The sequence below is a fragment of the Haliotis rufescens genome, unplaced genomic scaffold (assembly GCF_023055435.1).
Source record: "Haliotis rufescens isolate VD_foot unplaced genomic scaffold, xgHalRufe1.0.p SCAF_31, whole genome shotgun sequence".
Taxonomy (NCBI): Eukaryota; Metazoa; Mollusca; class Gastropoda; order Lepetellida; family Haliotidae; genus Haliotis; species Haliotis rufescens.
Window position 1 is genome coordinate 5,032,459 of NW_025964013.1, and position 27,662 is coordinate 5,060,120.

General features: G+C 41.8%; 1 protein-coding gene across 1 annotated transcript in view; it reads left to right on the top strand.

Moving 5' to 3' along the window:
• The window catches only part of LOC124119061 (alkylglycerol monooxygenase-like), a 32,237-nt gene extending 5,150 nt beyond the window's left edge, over positions 1-27,087 (top strand). Inside the window, exons 4-10 of the mRNA XM_046481449.2 lie at positions 2,203-2,306; positions 12,864-12,959; positions 17,474-17,606; positions 19,521-19,735; positions 20,585-20,701; positions 22,504-22,586; positions 25,125-27,087. Coding sequence (XP_046337405.2) covers positions 2,203-2,306; positions 12,864-12,959; positions 17,474-17,606; positions 19,521-19,735; positions 20,585-20,701; positions 22,504-22,586; positions 25,125-25,317 — 941 coding nt within the window. The 3' untranslated portion in view covers positions 25,318-27,087. The remainder of the gene's footprint in view (positions 1-2,202; positions 2,307-12,863; positions 12,960-17,473; positions 17,607-19,520; positions 19,736-20,584; positions 20,702-22,503; positions 22,587-25,124) is intronic.
• The last annotated feature ends 575 nt before the right edge of the window (positions 27,088-27,662 follow it).

The following is a 27,662-nucleotide window of genomic DNA, read 5'->3' on the forward strand; positions in this document are numbered from 1 at the left end:
CTGGGTCTATCACTGTGGGCATGGTGAGTAAACATCTACTCCTAGGTACATTGCTGTGGGCATGGTGAGTAGACATCTACTACTGGGTCCATCACTGTGGGCATGGTGAGTAGACATCTACTACTGAGTACATTGATGTGGGCATGGTGAGTAGACATCTACTCCTAGGTACATTGCTATGGGCATGGTGATTAGACATCTACTACTGGATATATTGCTGTGGGCATAGTGAGTAGACATCTACTACCTGGTCCATCACTGTGGGCATGGTGAGTAAACATCTACTCCTAGGTACATTGCTGTGGGCATGGTGATTAGACATCTACTACTGGATATATTGCTGTGGGCATGGTGAGTAGACATCTACTACTGAGTACATTGATGTGGGCATGGTGAGTAGACATCTACAACTGGGTACATTGCTGTGGGCATGGTGAGTAGACATCTACTACCTGGTCCATCACTGTGGGCATGGTGAGTAGACATCTACTACTAGATACATTGCTGTTGGCATTGTGAGTAGACAACTACTACTGGATACATTGCTGTGGGCATGGTGAGTAGACATCTACTCCTAGGTACATTGCTGTTGGCATGGTGAGTAGACATCTACTACCTGGTCCATCACTGTGGGCATTGTGAGTAGACAACTACTACTGGTACATTGCTGTGGGCATGGTGAGTAGACATCTACTCCTGAGTACATTGCTGTTGGCGTGGTGAGTAGACATCTACTACTGGATACATTGCTGTTGGCATTGTGAGTAGACAACTACTACTGGATACATTGCTGTGGGCATGGTGAGTAGACATCTACTCCTGAGTACATTGCTGTTGGCGTGGTGAGTTGACATCTACTACTGGGTACATTGATGTTGGCGTAGTGAGTTGACATCTACTACTGGGTACATCACTGTTGGCGTGGTGAGTAGACATCTACTACAAGGTACATTGCTGTTGGCATGGTGAGTAGATTTCTACTACCTGGTACATAGCTGGATAACTGGATTTCACAGTGCTCACAGTTGTTCAAGTGACCATTTCCCAAATCCTATCTTTAGTAATATTTACCATGTTTACAAGTTGAACAAATTTGTACATCGCTGCTGTGCTTAACTGTCATCTTGTTGAGTCACAATGCTGGTTGGACTGACACCAAAGAGCATTTGGAATAATGTTGTTTTGGCAAATGAATGTGAATTGTGGGTAAGTTAAAAATCAATGTACAATTGCCTAATTTGACGTTTGTTTCTATGTTGCTTTGATGATGGTCGTTTGACTGTTAGATGGGTGTGTTGCTATGATGATGACTGATTGACTGTCTGACGGGGATGTTGCTATGGTGATGGTCGTTTGACAGTCAGATGGGTGTGTTGCTGTGGTGATGGTCATTTGACTGTTAGATGGATATGTTGCTATGTTTATGGTCATTTGACAGTCAGATGGGTGTGTTGCTATGGTGATGGTCATTTGACTGTTAGATGGATATGTTGCTATGATGGTGGCCGTTTGACAGTCAGATGGGTATGTTGCTATGGTGATGGTTGTTTGACAGTCAGATGGGTATGTTGCTATGATGATGGTTGTTTGACAGTCAGATGGGTATGTTGCTTTGATGATGGTCATTTAAATGTCTGATGGGTATGTTGCTATGGTGATGATTCTTTGACTGTCACATGGGTATGTTGTTATGGTGATGGTTGTTTGACAGTTAGACAGGTATGTTGCTATGATAATGGTTGTTTGACAGTCAGATGGGTATGTTGCTATGGCGATGGTCGTTTGACAGTTAGACGGGTATGTTGCTATGGTGATGGTCGTTTGACAGTCAGATGGGTATGTTGCTATGGTGATAGTCATTTAACAGTCTGATGGGTATGTTGCTATGGTGTTGGTTGTTTGACAGTCAGATGGGTATGTTGCTATGGTGATGGTCGTTTGACAGTTAGACGGGTATGATGCTATGATAATGGTTGTTTGACAGTCAGATGGGTATGTTGCTATGGTGATAGTCATTTAACAGTCAGATAGGTATGTTGCTATGGTGATGGTCATTTAAATGTTTGAAGGGCATGTTGCTATGGTGATCGTCGTTTGACAGTCAGATGGGTATGTTGCTATGGTGATGGTTGTTTAAATGTCAGATGGGTATGTTGCTTGACAGTTAGATGGATATGTTGCTATGGTGATGTTGTGTTGCAGAGGTTAACCTGCTGTGGGCTGGTCATCAAGCCCACCACAGCTCGGAGGATTATAACTTGACCACAGCTCTCCGACAGTCTGCTATATTGAAATTGTTTACGTGGGTGAGTTGACAGCGCTTGTACATTGGTTGTTCAAGGACTGCCGGTGAAGCTGCTTGATTGATTGTCAATGATGGTCAAAATATAGCAGGTGTAACCATGGTTACATTGTACTGTATACAGAAAACTTGCATGTTCTTTAAGTATCTTGTTTTACATCTTCCCGAGGCAAGAGATTTAACTGACTTTAAAAGTCCAGTTTCCACCCTTGCCGAACTAGGATGGAATAACTGGGCTTGACCGTAGCGCCACAAGTGGCTATTACCAGTTATGTCCCTTCTAAGCCTCACCTATGGACCAATCAGATTCCACCTCTCGCATCACTTGCGTTTGTTTCACACAAAATGGTGGCGCCGAGTCAGGACGATCTGATCGATAATCAAGATCTATATTGTGATAAAACGGGTCTTACATCGCGAAATGCATCAAATCACGTGAGCACCTTGATTAAAAACATGAAATGATTTGGAAAATATCTGCTGACGAGTTGGCTGTGCACATGCTTTGCAAATCCTGCAATGAACCGAAATCTGCACGACAGTTTACGAACCGGATTTCGATTTCGGTGCGCGATTTTGATTGGACTATGCATAGACTCATTAGTCCAGCCAAAATATAACTCCATAATACCAGCCTAGTTCGGCAAGGGTGGAAACTGGACTTTTATAGTCAGTTAACTCTCTTGCCTCGGGAAGATGCTTGATTTATTACTTGCCCGTGAAGAGATCACCTGTTTAATAAACATACAGCTGTATTACACATTGTGTAATACCAAAACGCGTGCTTATGTACACCGGAAACACATTTCACGAACAAAAATTGAACAGATACCTTGTTGCTAGGCTGACGTCACATGGCATTGTTTCGCCGATGGATCTTGCAACAAAATTCCACAAATTACGTCATCTGGTATGGTGACGTGATTGTAAACTTTGAGGTGCGATCGTATGTGGCGCAACAGCAGTCGTTAGTCTAAGTTAAAGTATGTGAGTTGCGATAACCTTAGCGCTACGATAATTTTATGGAACGGACGCCTGAATTCTATAGGTGTACCGTTGTATGGTATTAAATTCATACGTTTCAACTTTTGACATGTTTGAAGTTTTATTCTGTTGAACTCAATTAGATTGTGCCGTGGATCATGTAGGTGTCAGCCTATTCACGATCAACAGTATAAATGACAAGTAATAAATAAAATACTAAACTCGCCCCAATGTAAAACCATTTTTTTTAAACTCGAGAATAGTTGTGGTATCTGACTCGCTTTCGCTCGTCAGATACCAGAACTATTCACTCGTTTCCTAAAATTGGTATTTAACGGGAGCTCGTTAAGTATTCTATATATATACTCAGCATCATTTTTCAGGGGTCATGCAGATAATAAGAGATAAAAGTATTAAAGAAACATTGTTTTTTTAAACGTCTAAGAATGCAGTTCACTTGCATCTGGAATGAACCATTTTATACCCACATAGACTGTTACTTGTCATGAATTGCACGTGCATGGGCTACACCACTGGTTTGCATTCAGGTGTGTGTTTTTGTAAGCTTTTTCTATCTGTAGTCTTGCAGTGTTTTTGATTGTCGTCCATTTTTCCACTTTCATAGAAGCATCCAATCAGGCATAAACAACATTTCCTTCAAGTGTTGATCACACTGTCAACATACTCCGACCTATTGATGCTTGTTGGCGTATGTTCATATTTGTCATTCTCCATATCTAGGTGACCCTGTTATAATGATGCTGAGTATAGGTTTGGAAAGACATGATAATAATTCTTTTAATACCTTCCTCGTAATCCATTACTCTGCAGACTAGTTGACCCAAACCAACATTCACAGTCACATGTTCATTAAGTCTTGATTCTCAGGCATTAAGTTCATTAAGGCTTGGTTCTCAGGCATAACGTTCACTGCACGTTTCGTTTTTATTTCCATTTTAATAAAATTTCAATAAAATAAATAAATCTTCAAATAGTCCGTCCACACTATATTTTCAAAAACCATTGCCTGAGAACCAATTTTTTAAAGCCTAACTGCACTGTTCCTCATTGGGTAGATATGTGTAAGTGGTTCAAGTGTTCACCTCTCACACTGACGACCTGAGTTTGGTTCCCCACAAAGGTGTCCTTTGTTGTGTGAATGTGATACTGCTTGTATACTGATAATGTTGATAAAACAACACTCACTCACATTCGTTCTGTGTGGATGGATAGAGCCCGTCATCCCCTGCCTGAACCATGCTTGTATACTGATAATGTTGATAAAACAACACTCACTCACATTCCTTCTGTGTGGATGGATAGAGCCGGTCATCCCCTGCCTCATCCATGCTTGTATACTGATAATGTTGATAAAACAACACTCACTCACATTCCTTCTGTGTGGATGGATAGAGCCGGTCATCCCCTGCCTCATCCATGCTTGTATACCGATAATGTTGATAAAACAACACTCACTCACATTCCCCCTGTGTGGATGGATAGAGCCGGTCATCCCCTGCCTCATCCATGCTTGTATACTGATAATGTTGATAAAACAACACTCACTCACATTCCTTCTGTGTAGATGGATAGAGCCGGTCATCCCCTGCCTCATCCATGTGTGTACACTGATAATGTTGATAAAACAACACTCACTCACATTCCCCCTGTGTGGATGGATAGAGCCGGTCATCCCCTGCCTCATCCATGCTTGTATACTGATAATGTTGATAAAACAACACTCACTCACATTCCTTCTGTGTGGATGGATAGAGCCGGTCATCCCCTGCCTGAACCATGCTTGTATACTGATAATGTTGATAATACAACACTCACTCACATTCCCCCTGTGTAGATGGATAGAGCCGGTCATCCCCTGCCTGAACCATGCTTGTATACTGATAATGTTGATAAAACAACACTCACTCACATTCCTCCTGTGTGGATGGATAGAGCTGGTCATCCCCTGCCTCATCCATGCTTGTATACTGATAATGTTGATAAAACAACACTCACTCACATTCCTTCTGTGTGGATGGATAGAGCCGGTCATCCCCTCCCTCATCCATGTGTGTATACTGATAATGTTGATAAAACAACACTCACTCACATTCCCCCTGTGTGGATGGATAGAGCCGGTCATCCCCTCCCTCATCCATGTGTGTATACTGATAATGTTGATAAAACAACACTCACTCACATTCCTTCTGTGTGGATGGATAGAGCCGGTCATCCCCTCCCTCATCCATGTGTGTACACTGATAATGTTGATAAAACAACACTCACTCACATTCCTCCTGTGTAGATGGATAGAGCCGGTCATCCCCTGCCTCATCCATGCTTGTATACTGATAATGTTGATAAAACAACACTCACTCACATTCCTTCTGTGTGGATGGATAGAACCGGTCATCCCCTGCCTCATCCATGCTTGTATACTGATAATGTTGATAAAACAACACTCACTCACATTCCTCCTGTGTGGATGGATAGAGCCGGTCATCCCCTGCCTCATCAATGTGTGTATACTGATAATGTTGATAAAACAACACTCACTCACATTCCTTCTGTGTGGATGGATAGAGCCGGTCATCCCCTGCCTCATCCATGCTTGTATACTGATAATGTTGATAAAACAACACTCACTCACATTCCCCCTGTGTGGATGGATAGAGCTGGTCGCCCCCTGCCTCATCCATGCTTGTATACTGATAATGTTGATAAAACAACACTCACTCACATTCCTTCTGTGTGGATGGATAGAGCCGGTCATCCCCTGCCTCCTCCATGCTTGTATACTGATAATGTTGATAATACAACACTCACTCACATTCCCCCTGTGTGGATGGATAGAGCCGGTCATCCCCTGCCTCATCCATGCTTGTATACTGATAATGTTGATAATATAACACTCACTCACATTCCTTCTGTGTGGATGGATAGAGCCGGTCATCCCCTGCCTGAACCATGCTTGTATACTGATAATGTTGATAAAACAACACTCACTCACATTCCTCCTGTGTGGATGGATAGAGCCGGTCATCCCCTGCCTCATCCATGCTTGTATACTGATAATGTTGATAATACAACACTCACTCACATTCCTTCTGTGTGGATGGATAGAGCCGGTCATCCCCTGCCTCATCCATGCTTGTATACTGATAATGTTGATAAAACAACACTCACTCACATTCCTTCTGTGTGGATGGATAGAGCCGGTCATCCCCTGCCTCATCCATGCTTGTATACTGATAATGTTGATAATACAACACTCACTCACATTCCCCCTGTGTGGATGGATAGAGCCGGTCATCCCCTGCCTCATCCATGCTTGTATACTGATAATGTTGATAAAACAACACTCACTCACATTCCTTCTGTGTGGATGGATAGAGCCGGTCATCCCCTGCCTCATCCATGCTTGTATACTGATAATGTTGATAATACAACACTCACTCACATTCCTTCTGTGTGGATGGATAGAGCCGGTCATCCCCTGCCTGAACCATGCTTGTATACTGATAATGTTGATAAAACAACACTCACTCACATTCCCCCTGTGTGGATGGATAGAGCCGGTCATCCCCTGCCTCATCCATGCTTGTATACTGATAATGTTGATAAAACAACACTCACTCACATTCCCCCTGTGTGGATGGATAGAGCCGGTCATCCCCTGCCTCATCCATGCTTGTATACTGATAATGTTGATAATACAACACTCACTCACATTCCTTCTGTGTGGATGGATAGAGCCGGTCATCCCCTGCCTCATCCATGCTTGTATACTGATAATGTTGATAATACAACACTCACTCACATTCCCCCTGTGTGGATGGATAGAGCCGGTCATCCCCTGCCTCATCCATGCTTGTATACTGATAATGTTGATAAAACAACACTCACTCACATTCCCCCTGTGTGGATGGATAGAGCTGGTCGCCCCCTGCCTCATCCATGCTTGTATACTGATAATGTTGATAAAACAACACTCACTCACATTCCTTCTGTGTGGATGGATAGAGCCGGTCATCCCCTGCCTCATCCATGCTTGTATACTGATAATGTTGATAATACAACACTCACTCACATTCCCCCTGTGTGGATGGATAGAGCCGGTCATCCCCTGCCTCATCCATGCTTGTATACTGATAATGTTGATAATACAACACTCACTCACATTCCTTCTGTGTGGATGGATAGAGCCGGTCATCCCCTGCCTGAACCATGCTTGTATACTGATAATGTTGATAAAACAACACTCACTCACATTCCTCCTGTGTGGATGGATAGAGCCGGTCATCCCCTGCCTGAACCATGCTTGTATGCTGATAATGTTGATAAAACAACACTCACTCACATTCCTTCTGTGTGGATGGATAGAGCCGGTCATCCCCTGCCTCATCCATGCTTGTATACTGATAATGTTGATAAAACAACACTCACTCACATTCCTTCTGTGTGGATGGATAGAGCCGGTCATCCCCTGCCTCATCCATGCTTGTATACTGATAATGTTGATAAAACAACACTCACTCAAATTCCCCCTGTGTGGATGGATAGAGCCGGTCATCCCCTGCCTCATCCATGCTTGTATACTGATAATGTTGATAATACAACACTCACTCACATTCCTTCTGTGTGGATGGATAGAGCCGGTCATCCCCTGCCTCATCCATGCTTGTATACTGATAATGTTGATAAAACAACACTCACTCACATTCCTTCTGTGTGGATGGATAGAGCCGGTCATCCCCTGCCTCATCCATGCTTGTATACTGATAATGTTGATAATACAACACTCACTCACATTCCCCCTGTGTGGATGGATAGAGCCGGTCATCCCCTGCCTCATCCATGCTTGTATACTGATAATGTTGATAAAACAACACTCACTCACATTCCTTCTGTGTGGATGGATAGAGCCGGTCATCCCCTGCCTCATCCATGCTTGTATACTGATAATGTTGATAATACAACACTCACTCACATTCCTTCTGTGTGGATGGATAGAGCCGGTCATCCCCTGCCTCATCCATGCTTGTATGCTGATAATGTTGATAAAACAACACTCACTCACATTCCCCCTGTGTGGATGGATAGAGCCGGTCATCCCCTGCCTCATCCATGCTTGTATACTGATAATGTTGATAAAACAACACTCACTCACATTCCCCCTGTGTGGATGGATAGAGCCGGTCATCCCCTGCCTCATCCATGCTTGTATACTGATAATGTTGATAATACAACACTCACTCACATTCCTTCTGTGTGGATGGATAGAGCCGGTCATCCCCTGCCTCATCCATGCTTGTATACTGATAATGTTGATAATACAACACTCACTCACATTCCCCCTGTGTGGATGGATAGAGCCGGTCATCCCCTGCCTCATCCATGCTTGTATACTGATAATGTTGATAAAACAACACTCACTCACATTCCTTCTGTGTGGATGGATAGAGCCGGTCATCCGCTGCCTCATCCATGCTTGTATACTGATAATGTTGATAATACAACACTCACTCACATTCCTTCTGTGTGGATGGATAGAGCCGGTCATCCCCTGCCTCATCCATGCTTGTATACCGATAATGTTGATAAAACAACACTCACTCACATTCCTTCTGTGTGGATGGATAGAACCGGTCATCCCCTGCCTCATCCATGCTTGTATACTGATAATGTTGATAATACAACACTCACTCACATTCCTTCTGTGTGGATGGATAGAGCCGGTCATCCCCTGCCTCATCCATGCTTGTATACTGATAATGTTGATAAAACAACACTCACTCACATTCCTTCTGTGTGGATGGATAGAGCCGGTCATCCCCTGCCTCATCCATGCTTGTATACTGATAATGTTGATAATACAACACTCACTCACATTCCTTCTGTGTAGATGGATAGAGCCGGTCATCCCCTGCCTCATCCATGCTTGTATACCGATAATGTTGATAAAACAACACTCACTCACATTCCTTCTGTGTGGATGGATAGAGCCGGTCATCCCCTGCCTCATCCATGCTTGTATACCGATAATGTTGATAAAACAACACTCACTCACATTCCTTCTGTGTGGATGGATAGAGCCGGTCATCCCCTGCCTGAACCATGCTTGTATACTGATAATGTTGATAAAACAACACTCACTCACATTCCCCCTGTGTGGATGGATAGAGCTGGTCATCCCCTGCCTCATCCATGCTTGTATACTGATAATGTTGATAAAACAACACTCACTCACATTCCTTCTGTGTGGATGGATAGAGCCGGTCATCCCCTGCCTCATCCATGCTTGTATACTGATAATGTTGATAAAACAACACTCACTCACATTCCCCCTGTGTGGATGGATAGAGCCGGTCATCCCCTCCCTCATCCATGTGTGTATACTGATAATGTTGATAAAACAACACTCACTCACATTCCCCCTGTGTGGATGGATAGAGCCGGTCATCCCCTGCCTGATCCATGCTTGTATACTGATGATGTTAATAATATAACACTCACTCATATTCCTTCTGTGTGGATGGATAGAGCCGGTCATCCCCTGCCTCATCCATGTGTGTATACTGATAATGTTGATAAAACAACACTCACTCACATTCCCCCTGTGTGGATGGATAGAGCCGGTCATCCCCTGCCTCATCCATGTGTGTATACTGATAATGTTGATAAAACAACACTCACTCACATTCCTTCTGTGTGGATGGATAGAGCCGGTCATCCCCTGCCTCATCCATGCTTGTATACTGATAATGTTGATAAAACAACACTCACTCACATTCCCCCTGTGTGGATGGATAGAGCCGGTCATCCCCTGCCTCATCCATGCTTGTATACTGATAATGTTGATAAAACAACACTCACTCACATTCCTTCTGTGTGGATGGATAGAGCCGGTCATCCCCTGCCTGAACCATGCTTGTATACTGATAATGTTGATAAAACAACACTCACTCACATTCCTTCTGTGTGGATGGATAGAGCCGGTCATCCCCTGCCTGAACCATGCTTGTATACTGATAATGTTGATAAAACAACACTCACTCACATTCCTTCTGTGTGGATGGATAGAGCCGGTCATCCCCTGCCTCATCCATGCTTGTATACTGATAATGTTGATAATACAACACTCACTCACATTCCCCCTGTGTGGATGGATAGAGCCGGTCATCCCCTGCCTCATCCATGCTTGTATACTGCTAATGTTGATAAAACAACACTCACTCACATTCCTTCTGTGTGGATGGATAGAGCCGGTCATCCCCTGCCTCATCCATGCTTGTATACTGATAATGTTGATAAAACAACACTCACTCACATTCCCCCTGTGTGGATGGATAGAGCCGGTCATCCCCTGCCTCATCTATGCTTGTATACTGATAATGTTGATAAAACAACACTCACTCACATTCCCCCTGTGTGGATGGATAGAGCCGGTCATCCCCTGCCTCATCTATGCTTGTATACTGATAATGTTGATAAAACAACACTCACTCACATTCCCCCTGTGTGGATGGATAGAGCCGGTCATCCCCTGCCTCATCCATGCTTGTATACTGATAATGTTGATAAAACAACACTCACTCACATTCCCCCTGTGTGGATGGATAGAGCCGGTCATCCCCTGCCTCATCCATGCTTGTATACTGATAATGTTGATAATACAACACTCACTCACATTCCTTCTGTGTGGATGGATAGAGCCGGTCATCCCCTGCCTCATCCATGCTTGTATACTGATAATGTTGATAATACAACACTCACTCACATTCCTTCTGTGTGGATGGATAGAGCCGGTCATCCCCTGCCTCATCCATGCTTGTATACTGATAATGTTGATAAAACAACACTCACTCACATTCCCCCTGTGTGGATGGATAGAGCCGGTCATCCCCTGCCTCATCCATGTGTGTATACTGATAATGTTAATAAAACAACACTCACTCACATTGCCCCTGTGTGGATGGATAGAGCCGGTCATCCCCTGCCTCCTCCATGCTTGTATAGTGATAATGTTGATAAAACAACACTCACTCACATTCCTCCTGTGTGGATGGATAGAGCCGGTCATCCCCTGCCTGAACCATGCTTGTATGCTGATAATGTTGATAAAACAACACTCACTCACATTCCTTCTGTGTGGATGGATAGAGCCGGTCATCCCCTGCCTCATCCATGCTTGTATACTGATAATGTTAATAAAACAACACTCACTCACATTCCCCCTGTGTGGATGGATAGAGCTGGTCATCCCCTGCCTCATCCATGCTTGTATACTGATAATGTTGATAAAACAACACTCACTCACATTCCCCCTGTGTGGATGGATAGAGCCGGTCATCCCCTGCCTCATTCATGCTTGTATACTGATAATGTTGATAAAACAACACTCACTCACATTCCCCCTGTGTGGATGGATAGAGCTGGTCATCCCCTGCCTCATCCATGCTTGTATACTGATAATGTTGATAAAACAACACTCACTCACATTCCTTCTGTGTAGATGGATAGAGCCGGTCATCCCCTGCCTCATCCATGCTTGTATACCGATAATGTTGATAAAACAACACTCACTCACATTCCTTCTGTGTGGATGGATAGAGCCGGTCATCCCCTGCCTGAACCATGCTTGTATGCTGATAATGTTGATAAAACAACACTCACTCACATTCCTCCTGTGTGGATGGATAGAGCCGGTCATCCCCTGCCTCATCCATGCTTGTATACTGATAATGTTGATAAAACAACACTCACTCACATTCCCCCTGTGTGGATGGATAGAGCCGGTCATCCCCTGCCTCATCCATGCTTGTATACTGATAATGTTGATAAAACAACACTCACTCACATTCCTTCTGTGTGGATGGATAGAGCCGGTCATCCCCTGCCTCATCCATGCTTGTATACTGATAATGTTGATAAAACAACACTCACTCACATTCCTTCTGTGTGGATGGATAGAGCTGGTCATCCCCTGCCTCATCCATGCTTGTATACTGATAATGTTGATAAAACAACACTCACTCACATTCCCCCTGTGTGGATGGATAGAGCCGGTCATCCCCTGCCTCATCCATGCTTGTATACTGATAATGTTGATAAAACAACACTCACTCACATTCCTCCTGTGTGGATGGATAGAGCTGGTCATCCCCTGCCTCATCCATGCTTGTATACTGATAATGTTGATAAAACAACACTCACTCACATTCCCCCTGTGTGGATGGATAGAGCCGGTCATCCCCTGCCTCATTCATGCTTGTATACTGATAATGTTGATAAAACAACACTCACTCACATTCCCCCTGTGTAGATGGATAGAGCCGGTCATCCCCTGCCTCATCCATGCTTGTATACTGATAATGTTGATAAAACAACACTCACTCACATTCCTTCTGTGTGGATGGATAGAGCCGGTCATCCCCTGCCTCATCCATGCTTGTATACTGATAATGTTGATAAAACAACACTCACTCACATTCCTTCTGTGTGGATGGATAGAGCCGGTTGTCCCTGCCTGAACCATATGTGACCTGCCTATTTATCAACTGTGTTCTGCCCCCAGATCTTCTACATGCCGATGGCGCTGTGCGTGCCGCCCTCCATCTTCTGTGTCCACAACCAGTTCAACCTCCTCTACCAATTCTGGATACACACAGAGGTAACTCCTGGAAAGTTTGCTTGTATTATTCCACATTGTGCCAGGTTTCGTTACCATGGTTACTTTTTAGGAAAGTCTGTTTGTGTTTATCCCCCTTTGTGGCAGGTTTTGTTACCATGGTTACTTTCGGAAAGTCAGTTTGTGTTATTCCACCTTTGTGTGAGTTTTGTTACCATGGTTAATTTAGGAAAGTCAGTTTGTGTTACTCCCCCTTTGTGTGGGTTTTGTTACCATGGTTAATTTAGGAAAGTTTGTTTGTGTTATTCCACCTTTGTGTGAGTTTTGTTACCTTGGTTATTTTAGGAAAGTCAGTTTGTGTTATTCCACCTTTGTGTGGGTTTTGTTACCATGGTTAATTTAGGAATGTCTGTTTGTGTTATTCCACCTTTGTGTGAGTTTTGTTACCATGGTTAATTTAGGAACGTCTGTTTGTGTTATTCCACCTTTGTGTGAGTTTTTTTACCTTGGTTATTTTAGGAAAGTCTGTTTGTGTTATTCCACCTTTGTGAGAGTTTTGTTACCATGGTTAATTTAGGAACGTTTGTTTGTGTTTATCCACCTTTGTAGCAGGTTTTGTTACCATGGTTACTTTCGGAAAGTCAGTTTGTGTTTTTCCACCTTTGTGTGAGTTTTGTTACCATGGTTAATTTAGGAAAGTCTGTTTGTGTTATTCCCCCTTTGTGTGGGTTTTGTTACCATGGTTAATTTAGGAAAGTTTGTTTGTGTTATTCCACCTTTGTGTGAGTTTTGTTACCTTGGTTATTTTAGGAAAGTCAGTTTGTGTTATTCCACCTTTGTGTGGGTTTTGTTACCATGGTTAATTTAGGAAAGTTTGTTTGTGTTATTCCACCTTTGTGTGGGTTTTGTTACCATGGTTAATTTAGGAAAGTCTGTTTGTGTTATTCCACCTTTGTGTGAGGTTTGTTACCATGGTTAATTTAGGAAAGTTTGTTTGTGTTACTCCACCTTTGTGTGAGTTTTGTTACCATGGTTAATTTAGGAAAGTTTGTTTGTGTTATTCCACCTTTGTGTGAGTTTTGTTACCATGGTTAATTTAGGAAAGTCAGTTTGTGTTATTCCACCTTTGTGTGAGTTTTGTTACCATGGTTAATTTAGGAACATCTGTTTGTGTTATTCCACCTTTGTGTGAGTTTTGTTACCATGGTTAATTTAGGAAAGTCAGTTTGTGTTATTCCACCTTTGTGTGAGTTTTGTTACCATGGTTAATTTAAGAACGTCTGTTTGTGTTATTCCATCTTTATGTGAGTTTTGTTACCATGGTTAATTTAGGAAAGTCTGTTTGTGTTATTCCATCTTTATGTGAGTTTTGTTACCATGGTTAATTTAGGAAAGTCTGTTTGTGTTATTCCACCTTTGTGTGAGTTTTGTTACCATGGTTAATTTAGGAAAGTTTGTTTGTGTTATTCCACCTTTGTGTGAGTTTTGTTACCATGGTTAATTTAGGAAAGTCAGTTTGTGTTATTCCACCTTTGTGTGAGTTTTGTTACCATGGTTAATTTAGGAACGTCTGTTTGTGTTATTCCACCTTTGTGTGAGTTTTGTTACCATAGTTAATTTAGGAAAGTTTGTTTGTATTATTCCACCATTGGAGGAATCAGTCTGTTTAGATTCATGTTGGTGTCAGACACTGACCTTTAATCGGTTTGTGTTTTGGGTTATCTTGAACTGGTTAGTGAGAAATAGAAATACAGAAAATATAGGGAATTCTAGGTGAAGTATGGTGTATTGCAAGGCTCAACTGAGCTATATCTAATATGCACCAGTGCAGCCTTTTATTGTAAAATGCAACTTAATATTTGTGTTTACCTACACCGAGTGCATGTAAAAAAATAATTCAAATGTGTGTCAGACTAACCCTTACTTGTCCAGACACAAAATCAATCTATGAACACACTTTATAGGACCAGGGTGCAACCTGGTTTTGTTTGCTGAAACTCGGTTTTCATGTCAACATGCACCTGATGCAAATTAAGTCAAGTTCCTAAAAATGAGGGCTTTATTGTCAATGTATGAACCATTGCTTAAGCCCAGACAGGCTATGTTATGTCTCAGGGAATCGAGGGCTCTATTGTCAATGTATGAACCATTGCTTAAGCCCAGACAGGCTATGTTATGTCTCAGGGAATCGAGGGCTCTATTGTCAATGTATGAACCATGGCTTAAGCCCAGACAGGCTATGTTATGTCTCAGGGAATCGAGGGCTCTATTGTCAATGTATGAACCATGGCTTAAGCCCAGACAGGCTATGTTATGTCTCAGGGAATCGAGGGCTCTATTGTCAATGTATGAACCATGGCTTAAGCCCAGACAGGCTATGTTATGTCTCAGGGAATCGAGGGCTCTATTGTCAATGTATGAACCATGGCTTAAGCCCAGACAGGCTATGTTATGTCTCAGGGAATCGAGGGCTTTATTGTCAATGTATGAACCATGGCCTAAGCCCAGACACGCTATGTTATGTCTCAGGGAATTCTAAAATCAGTGTTTGACAATTACCAAAATTTGTCAGTGGTCCAAAAGACCAGCACCTAGAAAAATCTACAGGTCCTGTTGGATCTGTACTGGACATGGTGCCACCAAAAAAGGATTTAGATGGCAGATACTTTATCATGTTTGTACAACAAGTGAACTTGTGTAAGGGAAGCCCGTCAAGAAGGTACCCACTGTACCACACAGGGTTGTTTGGGTGGCTGGTTTTGCTCTGAGTTTAGAGTCGATCTATTGTTGATTTCAAAAGTCATACAATCTTACATTACTCAATATAAAACCAGACCACTGGACAAGCATTTATCTTATTATACTGGTCCTTAAATAAATATACTCCTCTAGACTTCGACGAACGCTGTCTAAGATGCTCTGCCGAAACATCAAAGACTCTAATAATACTTTATCCTGTGATAAAGTACACTTTGTGAGTTTTGTCATAATGGGCTCATGTCATGACTTTGTTCAAATTACCTCCCCTGTGATATAACATATCCATGGTAATATGATTCTTTCATTACTGTGAAGCAAGATGGCGCATCCCCATCAGTTATATTGATCTGTGAAATAGTGTCTTTAAACTTGTTGTTTAATTGAATGTTATTACCAAAAAGTGAACAAATAGTGCAAGATGATGTCAACATGCAAGTATCCACATGCTTTAGCAATAATAGTTCAGGGCAAAACTATATAGTTTACACTACACATAGGGGTAGAGCAAACTTCATTTTTTAAATTACTGAACTGCCAGCTTTTCTTGTAAAATATATGTCTTTTTGAGGCACACAACATTTTATAAATTGGATGAAATATCACCAAGGCATGGTTTGATATTGTTACAGTTTGTTGGTAGTTACAGTTTGATATTGTTGCAGTTTGTTGGTAGTTACAGTTTGATATTGTTGCAGTTTGTTGGTAGTTACAGTTTGATATTGTTACAGTCTGTTGGTAGTTACAGTTTGATATTGTTGCAGTTTGTTGGTAGTTACAGTTTGATATTGTTGCAGTTTGTTGGTAGTTACAGTTTGATATTGTTGCAGTTTGTTGGTAGTAACAGTTTGATATTGTTACAGTTTGTTGGTAGTTACAGTTTGATATTGTTGCAGTTTGTTGGCAGTTACAGTTTGATATTGTTGCAGTTTGTTGGTAGTTACAGCTGGATATTGTTGCAGTTTGTTGGTAGTTACAGTTTGATATTGTTGCAGTTTGTTGGCAGTTACAGTTTGATATTGTTGCAGTTTGTTGGCAGTTACAGTTTGATATTGTTGCAGTTTGTTGTTAGTTACAGTTTGATATTGTTACAGTTTGTTGGTAGTTACAGTTTGATATTGTTGCAGTTTGTTGTTAGTTACAGTTTGATATTGTTACAGTTTGTTGGTAGTTACAGTTTGATATTGTTGCAGTTTGTTGGCAGTTACAGTTTGATATTGTTGCAGTTTGTTGGTAGTTACAGTTTGTTATTGTTGGAGTTTGTTGGTAGTTACAGTTTGATATTGTTGCAGTTTGTTGGTAGTTACAGTTTGATATTGTTGCAGTTGGTAGTTACAGTTTGATATTGTTGCAGTTTGTTGGCAGTTACAGTTGATATTGTTGCAGTTTGTTGGTAGTTACAGCTGGATATTGTTGCAGTTTGTTGGTAGTTACAGTTTGATATTGTTGCAGTTTGTTGGCAGTTACAGTTTGATATTGTTGCAGTTTGTTGGTAGTTTCAGTTTGATATTGTTGCAGTTTGTTGGTAGTTACAGTTTGATATTGTTGGAGTTTGTTGGTAGTTACAGTTTGATATTGTTGGAATTTGTTGGTAGTTACAGTTTGATATTGTTGCAGTTTGTTGGTAGTTACAGTTTGATATTGTTGCAGTTTGTTGGTAGTTACAGTTTGATATTTGTGCAGTTTGTTGGCAGTTACAGTTTGATATTGTTACCGTGATATATTGTTACACTCATATGATCTGTGCATGAAAAGATGTTTTCTATATTGTTTGTTTAACATCATGTTTGTTTGTCCAGACAATAGAGAAGCTCGGCCCCCTGGAATACATCATCAACACTCCCAGCCACCACCGTGTACACCATGGCCGCAACCCCTACTGCATCGACAAGAACTACGGTGGCACTCTCATCGTGTGGGACCTTCTGTTTGGTGAGGAAGCACTTGTTAGTGATAACGTGTTCCAGGATTTTACCTTGACTTACAAAAGTGAGGGTGCAGAGGATCCTCAATAATTAATGTTTTACCTTACCTGATGCTGCATAGTGCTTTTAATAGCTTCCCTACCTTATACAAACAGTTGTACCAGACTATAGCCTGTGCCCCGATACCCCTGAGTTATCTGCCTTGGCCGGAACTCCATCGTATTCTTCTCTGTCAGCCTTACGACAGACATGTAATTTGAAACAGTCATCTTACCTTAGATTTTCATTAGATTTTGATGTTTTCTGGTGGTGCTTCATCCATATTCCTTTCCCTGATATATATATCCTCTTGTCAGAGGTATGTTTCTTGTTTAATTCAATTTTTCTGATGACCGTGTAACTTGATCGCCATATTGCTTTGAGTGTTAATGTCATTTTGCTTTAGTCTCATAAAGTTTTGGTGAATTTCTCATTTATTATATTCTTAAGTGTGAAAGACTGAATTTTTCCGAATTTGAGAAAAGTGATATTTTCATTGCAGTGAACATAACAATTTGACGGAACTATTATCATACAAGAGCAGCCTCCCCTCAAACTGTCTCCATTTATCATAAGTGTCTGGCCCATACACAAACTGTTGACTTCCTTTTTACGTTAGTTCCATATTGACAAGGTAAAATAATGACAGATGGTCATTTATGGAGTTAATATCGCTTTTGCCGTGTGTTGTTCTCTCAAAAATGTTTCGTTGTAAACTGTAAATTTCTCACTTAACTCGTCAATCGAGACTGTTTCGCAAAGCGGCATTTCTGTAACTTGATCAGCATCTATGCTTTTGCTTTCAACAGTGGTTTCGTAGTTTTCAAGTATAGTTTTTGTTAAAGTGATTTTGTGTATAATCATATGTATATATGATACAGAATTTTTATGACCCAAAATATTTTTTGTTACTGTTGTTTATATTTTTTAAAGATTTTGCAAACATGAAACTACTTTTTTGGCTGCAAATACAAGTGTATTGTTCTGTGAGTGTATTGTTCTGTGAGTGTATTGTTCTGTGAGTGTATTGGTCAGTGAGTGTATTGTTCTGTGAGTGTATTGTTCTGTGAGTGTTTTGTTCTGTGAGTGTATTGTTCTGTGAGTGTATTGTTCTGTGAGTGTATTGGTCAGTGGGTGTATTGTTCTGTGAGTGAATTGTTCTGTGAGTGTATTGATCAGTGAGTGTTTTGTTCTGTGAGTGTATTGTTCCGTGAGTGTATTGTTCTGTGAGTGTATTGTTCTGTGAGTGTATTGGTCAGTGAGTGTATTGTTCTGTGAGTGTATTGTTCTGTGAGTGTATTGTTCTGTGAGTGTATTGTTCTGTGAGTGTATTGTTCTGTGAGTGTATTGTTCTGTGAGTGTATTGGTCAGTGAGTGTATTGTTCTGTGAGTGTATTAGTCAGTGAGTGTATTGTTCTGTGAGTGTATTGTTCTGTGAGTGTATTGATCAGTGAGTGTTTTGTTCTGTGAGTGTATTGTTCTGTGAGTGTATTGTTATGTGAGTGTATTGTTCTGTGAGTGTATTGTTCTGTGAGTGTATTGGTCAGTGAGTGTATTGTTCTGTGAGTGTATTGTTCTGTGAGTGTATTGATCAGTGAGTGTTTTGTTCTGTGAGTGTATTGTTCCGTGAGTGTATTGTTCTGTTCTGTGAGTGTATTGTTCTGTGAGTGTGTTGGTCTGTGAGTGTATTGTTCCGTGAGTGTATTGTTCTGTGAGTGTATTGTTCTGTGAGTGTATTGTTCCGTGAGTGTATTGTTCCGTGAGTGTATTGTTCTGTGAGTGTATTGTTCTGTGAGTGTACTGTTCTGTGAGTGTACTGTTCTGTGAGTGTATTGTTCTGTGAGTGTACTGTTCTGTGAGTGTACCGGTGATGTGTTCCCAGGTACCTTCCAGCAGGAGGAGACGCGGGTCGTGTACGGCCTCGTCCACCCTCTGTCCACCTGGGAACCCATCACTGCCCAGCTGTGTCAGCTGAACCACATCATTACAACAGCATGGAGGATCGAGGGACTTGGGAACAAGCTGTCCGTCGTTTTTAAAGGCCCTGGATGGGAACCCGGCAAGCCCCGTCTGGGATGTAAGGAAGATTTGCCTCAGGTAATGCCAGCTGGAATAATGGTGTGTTCTATCCTCATACAGTGTGTTACAAATTGTCCTTCTGTTGTTGAATAATCATTGTAAAGTGCATGTTACAATTCGTGACATTTCTATTCTGTAACAAATGTTATATTTGGGATGACACTTTCTTAGTAAAGTACAGATTCTAGTACTTTCTTTTTTGTGCCTCACTCTTGGAGTGCGGGCTCAAATTCCACATGGGATTGTGTATTCATAGCTTTCGGCCATGGGAGCCATGCCAATTTACACTTGTCAGAGGGGTTCATAAAGTACGTGATTTAGACTACCAGTTGTCAGACTTTCACTTTTGTGGAAGCCTTGGTGGCTGAGTGGGTTGGAGCGTGGTTTTGAAATCCTGTATGGGACTCAACCCCAAAAAGTACTTTACTAAGAAAGAGTTATACCAAATATAGCATTTGTTACATTTGACCACTTTTTAATGGGATTGTGTATTCATTTCTATTCTGGTAAGAGATATAGTTAATGTTGAGAGTGTCAGTGGTTGTGTTTCAACATTCTATTGTTAAAATCCCCATCATCTGCATTTTGACATCAGTCAGATTTGGGAAAAAAAGTGAAATGTACGGCATCTTGCAGCCTGGCCCTCTATGTTAATGACATCAACCTGAAAATAAACAGAGCCAGGTCAACCTGAGGTTAAAGATGTGAAGAATAAATCATGCATAGCACAATTGTTTAAAATGATGGTTCTTTTCTCTAGAAAGGACATTTGCCATAGCATGAAAAGATACATTGCCCATGGTTTAATGAAGTAAACATGTGTTTGGCAAGATGACCCTGATAGCATCCTCTCTGTGTTCCTTGTAGGTGGAGTCCCCAGTGAGGAAGTATGACCGTAGTGTGCCGGTCAGTGTCAGTGCCTACGTGTGGACGCACTTCACCCTAATCCTTGTGGGCTACCTCTATCTTTCTGTACACAGACAGGTATGCAACACCCCCATCTTTCTGTACACAGACAGGTATGCAACACCCCCATCTTTCTGTACACAGACAGGTATGCAACCGCCCCCATCTTTCTGTACACAGACAGGTATGCAACACCCCCATCTTTCTGTACACAGACAGGTATGCAACACCTCCATGTTTCTGTACACAGACAGGTATGCAACACCCCCATCTTTCTGTACACAGACAGGTATGCAACACCTCAACCTTGTGGGCTACCCCCATCTTTCTGTACACAGACAGGTCACACGTAGTCCTTGTGGGCTACCTCCATGTTTCTGTACACAGACAGGTATGCAACACCTCCATGTTTCTGTACACAGACTGGTATGCAACACCTCCATCTTTCTGTACACAGACAGGTAAAACGTAGTCCTTGTGGGCTACCCCCATGTTTCTGTACTCAGACAGGTATGCAACACCTCCATGTTTCTGTACACAGACAGGTATGCAACACCTCAACTTTTCTGTACACAGACAGGTATGCAACACCCCCATGTTTCTGTACACAGACAGGTATGCAACACCTCAATCTTTCTGTACACAGACAGGTATGCAACACCTCCATGTTTCTGTACACAGACAGGTAAGCAACACCTCAATCTTTCTGTACACAGACTGGTATGCAACCGCCCCCATGTTTCTGTACACAGACAGGTATGCAACACCTCCATGTTTCTGTACACAGACAGGTATGCAACACCTCAATTTTTCTGTACACAGACAGGTATGCAACACCCCAATGTTTCTGTACGCAGACAGGTATGCAACACCTCAATCTTTCTGTACACAGACTGGTATGCAACACCCCCATCTTTCTGTACACAGACAGGTAAGCAACACCTCAATCTTTCTGTACACAGACAGGTAAAACGTAGTCCTTGTGGGCTACCCCCATGTTTCTGTACTCAGACAGGTATGCAACACCTCCATGTTTCTGTACACAGACAGGTATGCAACACCTCCATGTTTCTGTACACAGACAGGTATGCAACACCTCCATGTTTCTGTACACAGACAGGTATGCAACACCTCAATTTTTCTGTACACAGACAGGTATGCAACACCCCCATGTTTCTGTACACAGACAGGTATGCAACACCTCAATCTTTCTGTACACAGACAGGTATGCAACACCTCCGTGTTTCTGTACACAGACAGGTAAGCAACACCTCAATCTTTCTGTACACAGACTGGTATGCAACCGCCCCCATGTTTCTGTACACAGACAGGTATGCAACACCTCCATGTTTCTGTACACAGACAGGTATGCAACACCCCAATGTTTCTGTACGCAGACAGGTATGCAACACCTCAATCTTTCTGTACACAGACTGGTATGCAACACCCCCATCTTTCTGTACACAGACAGGTATGCAACACCTCAATCTTTCTGTACACAGACTGGTATGCAACCGCCCCCATATTTCTGTACACAGACAGGTCACATGTAGTCCTTGTGGGCTACCCCCATCTTTCTGTACACAGACAGGTCACACGTAGTCCTTGTGGGCTACCCCCATCTTTCTGTACACAGACAGGAATGCAACACCTCAACCTTGCCAGTATGATATTGCACAGCGTCTGTGTCCTTCATTTTTCTGAATGAACTTAGTTATTTGAATGTTCAAATGAGCGTCACATACTGAAATAAACTCAAACACAGATTAAGTTTATTCCCCCCCTTCAGATATGTTTAAAACATGACTTTTTTGTCTCTGTGATAGTGTGTAGTATGCACCCCTACCTGCCTGTATGCAGTGCTGAGTCTTGTGTTGCAGGACTTCAGTACAGTGATGGTGCTGGCCAGTGTGCTGTACGTATGCTTCTCCCTGTCTACCTTCGGTCTGCTGTATGACAACTGGTGAGTAGTTTAGTATCACTCTGTCACTCACATCAGGGGAGGTAACTACATCACTCTGTCACTCACATCAGGGGAGGTAACTACATCACTCTGTCACTCAAGCTCCTCACAGCGATAGTACGTTCCCGGAGCTCTTTATACTATCGCTGCCACCAGTCAAAACTCCCCACTGTGAATAGGTGGCCACAACCATGCTTGGAGTTGAACTCGCAACCGAATGACCGTTATGTTTACAAACAAGTGACGACTGTCGTGAAGCCGAATACACTTGTCGCTGCTAAATTACTTTCTTCGTTTGTCAATTTGAATTTCTGTTTCATTAAAACTATCGTGTTATTGATATAGTAAGAATGTAAGGGAGAAGTTGGTTGATTTTCCGTTAGTCTGCAATCTCGAACCAATCTGATTATCAAAACAACAAAGTAAATTCATCTGGAATACATGGTCAGTCGTAAACCTTTTCAAATTGAAATATGATGGCATTCCCAAAGACATAAACAAAAGTATAAATGTTACTACATATGGGGTGGGAGGGCAAATTTCAAGATTCTTGTAATGGCCGCGCCCACACTGGTGGCAGCGATGTTACCGAGAGTGTAACGAAGGTGTCACGCCCTGGGAAGGAGCTTGTCTGTCACTCACATCAGGGGAGGTAACTAGGGCTGGGATGAGTCCAAATTTACTACCCGGGTACCCACCCCACTATAACCAGACCCTACCCGGGTACCCACTGTAGGTCTCAGGAGATGTCTAAAAATGTCTGATTGGGGACATTTTTAGAATAGCCCTGGCAAAACGTATCGAGATACATGTATTAAACAGTCTGGTCATTCATACACTTGAATTACGTTAAATCTTTATTCAACCATATGAAAAAAACAGAAGGAAAGGGTTCTGGGTAGTTCTGTGGGTACCCGGGTCCTAATCAGTACCCACCTGACCCGGGCATCCGAGTTACTCGTCCCAGCCCTAGAGGTAACTACATCACTCTGTCACTCACATCAGGGGAGGTAACTACATCACTGTGTCACTCACATCAGGGGAGGTAACAAAATCACTCTGTCACTCACATCAGGGGAGGTAAATACAGGTAACTGCTCGGTGATTACGTGACAAAAGACACACACCGAAGGACAAAATGGCTACTGTAAAACCCATTAGGGATATCATTGTGAGAGTTCAATTTGTAGACCAAATCAACACCCCAAAGACAGAGAATAGCCACCTTTGTTATTCTCTCAGTTGAAATGTCCAAAGTTCGTGGCTTCCAGCAGTTCATCAATTCATTATACACATGAGTGGGAGATGTTTATAACGGATAACTATCTATTCTTGTATGTTGGATATTTCACTGACACTGACACTGTATTCCCTCTGGTTAACCTTGGCTGATGCTGACTTTATTGCTCTCCTCAGTGTTTGTGCCGTGTGTTAGCATGGACATTACCTCTGTAAATATGGAACTCTTTCAATGCTAGAAAGATAAACAGCATCATCAGATAGGAGGCAAACAATATGAGATTTTATGTCACTTCAAACAATCTGGCTATTAAGGATTCCCAAACAGTGCCTTGGTATTAAGGATTCCCAAACAGTGCCTTGCTATTAAGGATTCCCAAATAATGCCTTGGTATAAAGGATTCCCAAACAGTGCCTTGCTAATAAGGATTCCCAAACAGTGCCTTGCTTTTAGGATTCCCAAACAGTGCCTTGCTATCAAGGATTCCCAAACAGTGCCTTGCTATTGAGGATTCCCAAACAGTGCCTTGCTATTGAGGATTTCCAAACAGTGCCTTGCTATTGAGGATTACCAAACAGTGCCTTGCTATTTAGGATTCCCAAATAATGCCTTGCTGTTAAGGATTCCCAAATAATGCCTTGCTATTGAGGATTCCCAAACAGTGCCTTGGTATTAAAGATTCCCAAACAGTGCCTTGCTGTTAAGGATTCCCAAATAATGCCTTGCTATTGAGGATTCCCAGACCGTGCCTTGCTATTGAGGATTCCCAAACAGTGCCTTGGTATTAAAGATTCCCAAACAGTGCCTTGCTGTTAAGGATTCCCAAATAATGCCTTGCTATTGAGGATTCCCCAACCGTGCCTTGCTATTGAGGATCCCCAAACAGTGCCTTGCTATTGAGGATTTCCAAACAGTGCTTTGGTATTAAGGATTCCCAAATAATTCCTTGCTGTTAAGGATTCCCCCATAATGCCTTACTATTAAGGATTCCCAAACAGTGCCTTGCTATTAAGGATACCCAAATAATGCCTTGCTGTTAAAGATTCCCAAATAATGCCTTGCTGTTAAGGATTCCCAAATAATGCCTTGCTATTGAGGATTCCCAAATAATGCCTTGCTATTGAGGATTCCCAAACAGTGCCTTGCTATTGAGGATTCCCAAACAGTGCCTTGCCATTAAGGACACACTCTAAATGCTATGAATGCAGTGCTGTTATGACTCTACTCATGCCAGATGTTATAACTCCCCCATATATGCCATGCTATTAAAGGCCTAGTGTTGTCCTGCTCTGTTCCAGGAAGTTCTCGCCAGTCATGGAGCTGGTCAGATGTGCGGTCTTCATCATGGCCTGTGAAGTGATGGACATGCCACGGTATCTGGTGTTGTCTCCCCTGTCTGCCCTGTATGTGGTGTACATGGGTTCATCTCTCCTGTGGGGCGGCCTCGCCTTACAACGGTGGCGCTTCACAGTCAAGGGACATGTACACTGAGCCATGGATGTCCTCATACAATACTCTCACCATCTAGTATTTCCAACCAGCGTCTTGGTCTTGTACTCATTCCATAGAGACATTCCACAGAGTGTCATAAGATAAAAAACCTGCTCCTGCAAATTACTTAAATTTGTGATAGTTTCAAAGAGTGCCGTCAGAAAATATCCTGCGATTGCAAATGACTTACATTTCTCTTCTTATTTTTGAACCCAGCCTGGATGCCATCATTCATTTAGTAATGTCCTCTTTGCTTTGTGGTCCATGGATTGTGTGGTATTTTGTCTTAGCATCAGACCCAATCTGAGACTGTCAGGTCACAAAATTTATGGCATTAAGCTAGATATTCTTGCGTCAAAGTTAGATGTGTCCTACTTGCATTTTAACAAGACCTCTGTGTATGATGTTGAATGTTTAACACATGTATGTAGCTGATTGAGCTGTATAAATTATGTTAAATGTTTAACACATGTATGTAGCTGATTGAGCTGTATGAATTATGTTGAATGTTTTATACATGTATGTAGCTGATTGAGCTGTATGAATTATGTTGAATGTTTAACACATGTATGTAGCTGATTGAGCTGTATAAATTATGTTAAATGTTTAACACATGTATGTAGCTGATTGAGCTGTATGAATTATGTTGAATGTTTTATACATGTATGTAGCTGATTGAGCTGTATGAATTATGTTGAATGTTTAACACATGTATGTAGCTGATTGAGCTGTATGAATTATGTTGAATGTTTAATACATGTATGTAGCTGATTGAGCTGTATGAATTATGTTGAATGTTTTATACATGTATGTAGCTGATTGAGCTGTATGAATTATGTTGAATGTTTTATACATGTATGTAGCTGATTGAGCTGTATGAATTATGTTGAATGTTTAACACATGTATGTACATGTAGCTGATTGAGCTGTATGAATTATGTTAAATGTTTAACACATGTATGTACATGTAGCTGATTGAGCTGTATGAATTATGTTAAGTTTTTTATACATGTTTATATGAAGGATATGAATGGTTTAAGCCTATCATCCATAGAACTGTTTTTGTGGGCTTGAAGCATATTTCAACACTTGTAGTCAGATACATTTATTCCATCTCTTCCCCAGGTCACTTATCCCTGTTTTGTTGAAGGACAAATCCTGGTGTGTCAGCCAGCCCTCATAGCAGCAACCAGTGAATTTTTGGTCCTGGTTAAATCTCTGACCATGCAAGTGTTTCTTGTCAAGTTTGAAAAGTCATATCTGGTGAATACGGTGGATGGGATAGAAGTATTTGTTATATACTTCAGTGTGAAAGACTGAGTTTTCTGAATTTGAGAAGTGAAATGATATCTTCATTGCAGTGAACATGACACTTGATATTTCACTGCAGTGAACATAACACTTTGCCGGAAATATTGTCACACAAGAGTTACCTCCCCGCAAATTGTCTCCCTTTTTCATATATGTCTGGCCCGTGCAGTTACTTTTTACATTAGCTCCATATTGACAAGGCAAAATAATGCCAGATAGTCATGCATGGAGTTAATATCGCTTCTTAAACTTTGTTATTCTCTTGAAAATGTTTCTTGTAAATTTCTCATTTAACTCTTCACTCGAGACTGTTCATTTTGCAAAGCGTCATTTTTGTTACTTGACCAGCGTGTATTCTTTCATTTCCAACAACTGTCTCATAGATTTAAAAATATGTTTTGTTTAAGTAGATTTTGTATATGATCCAAATATATGATAAAGACTTTCCATGACCCTAAATACTTTGTGTTACTTTTATAACTTTTCCTGCTTGTTTTTTTTAGATTTGGTAAACACGGAACTTCTTTTTAAGGGGCAATTACAAGCGGTGATGAAATGTTCTTGTGTGTTAGGTAGAGAGAATTTACATTTAAAGGTGTTCATTTGTACTGAAAAGAAATAGATTTCCAGTAGAAATCTACAGAAAAAATATGTGATACACATGAAGTATCCCTGTGTATTTGCACCCCCTAGCAGCAGTTGCAACATGACCCCCCCCCCCCCCCCCCAGCAGCAACTGCAACATGGCCCCCAGCAGCAATTGCAACATGACCACCCAGCAGCTATTGCAACATGACCCCCAGCAGCTATTGCAACATGACCCCCAGCAGCAATTGCAACATGACCCCCCAGCAGCAATTGCAACATCCCCCCCCCCCCCCCCCCAGCAGCAGCAATTGCAACATGGCTGGTGTGAACTGGGGAATTTTCCTGGTGGAGAAGAACAACACCTTGAAGTTTGTAGCACCACTTCTCTTGACCTTTTCAATACCTTGACATAATATTCACAATTCAGGTTGAGATAATCAGTGCAT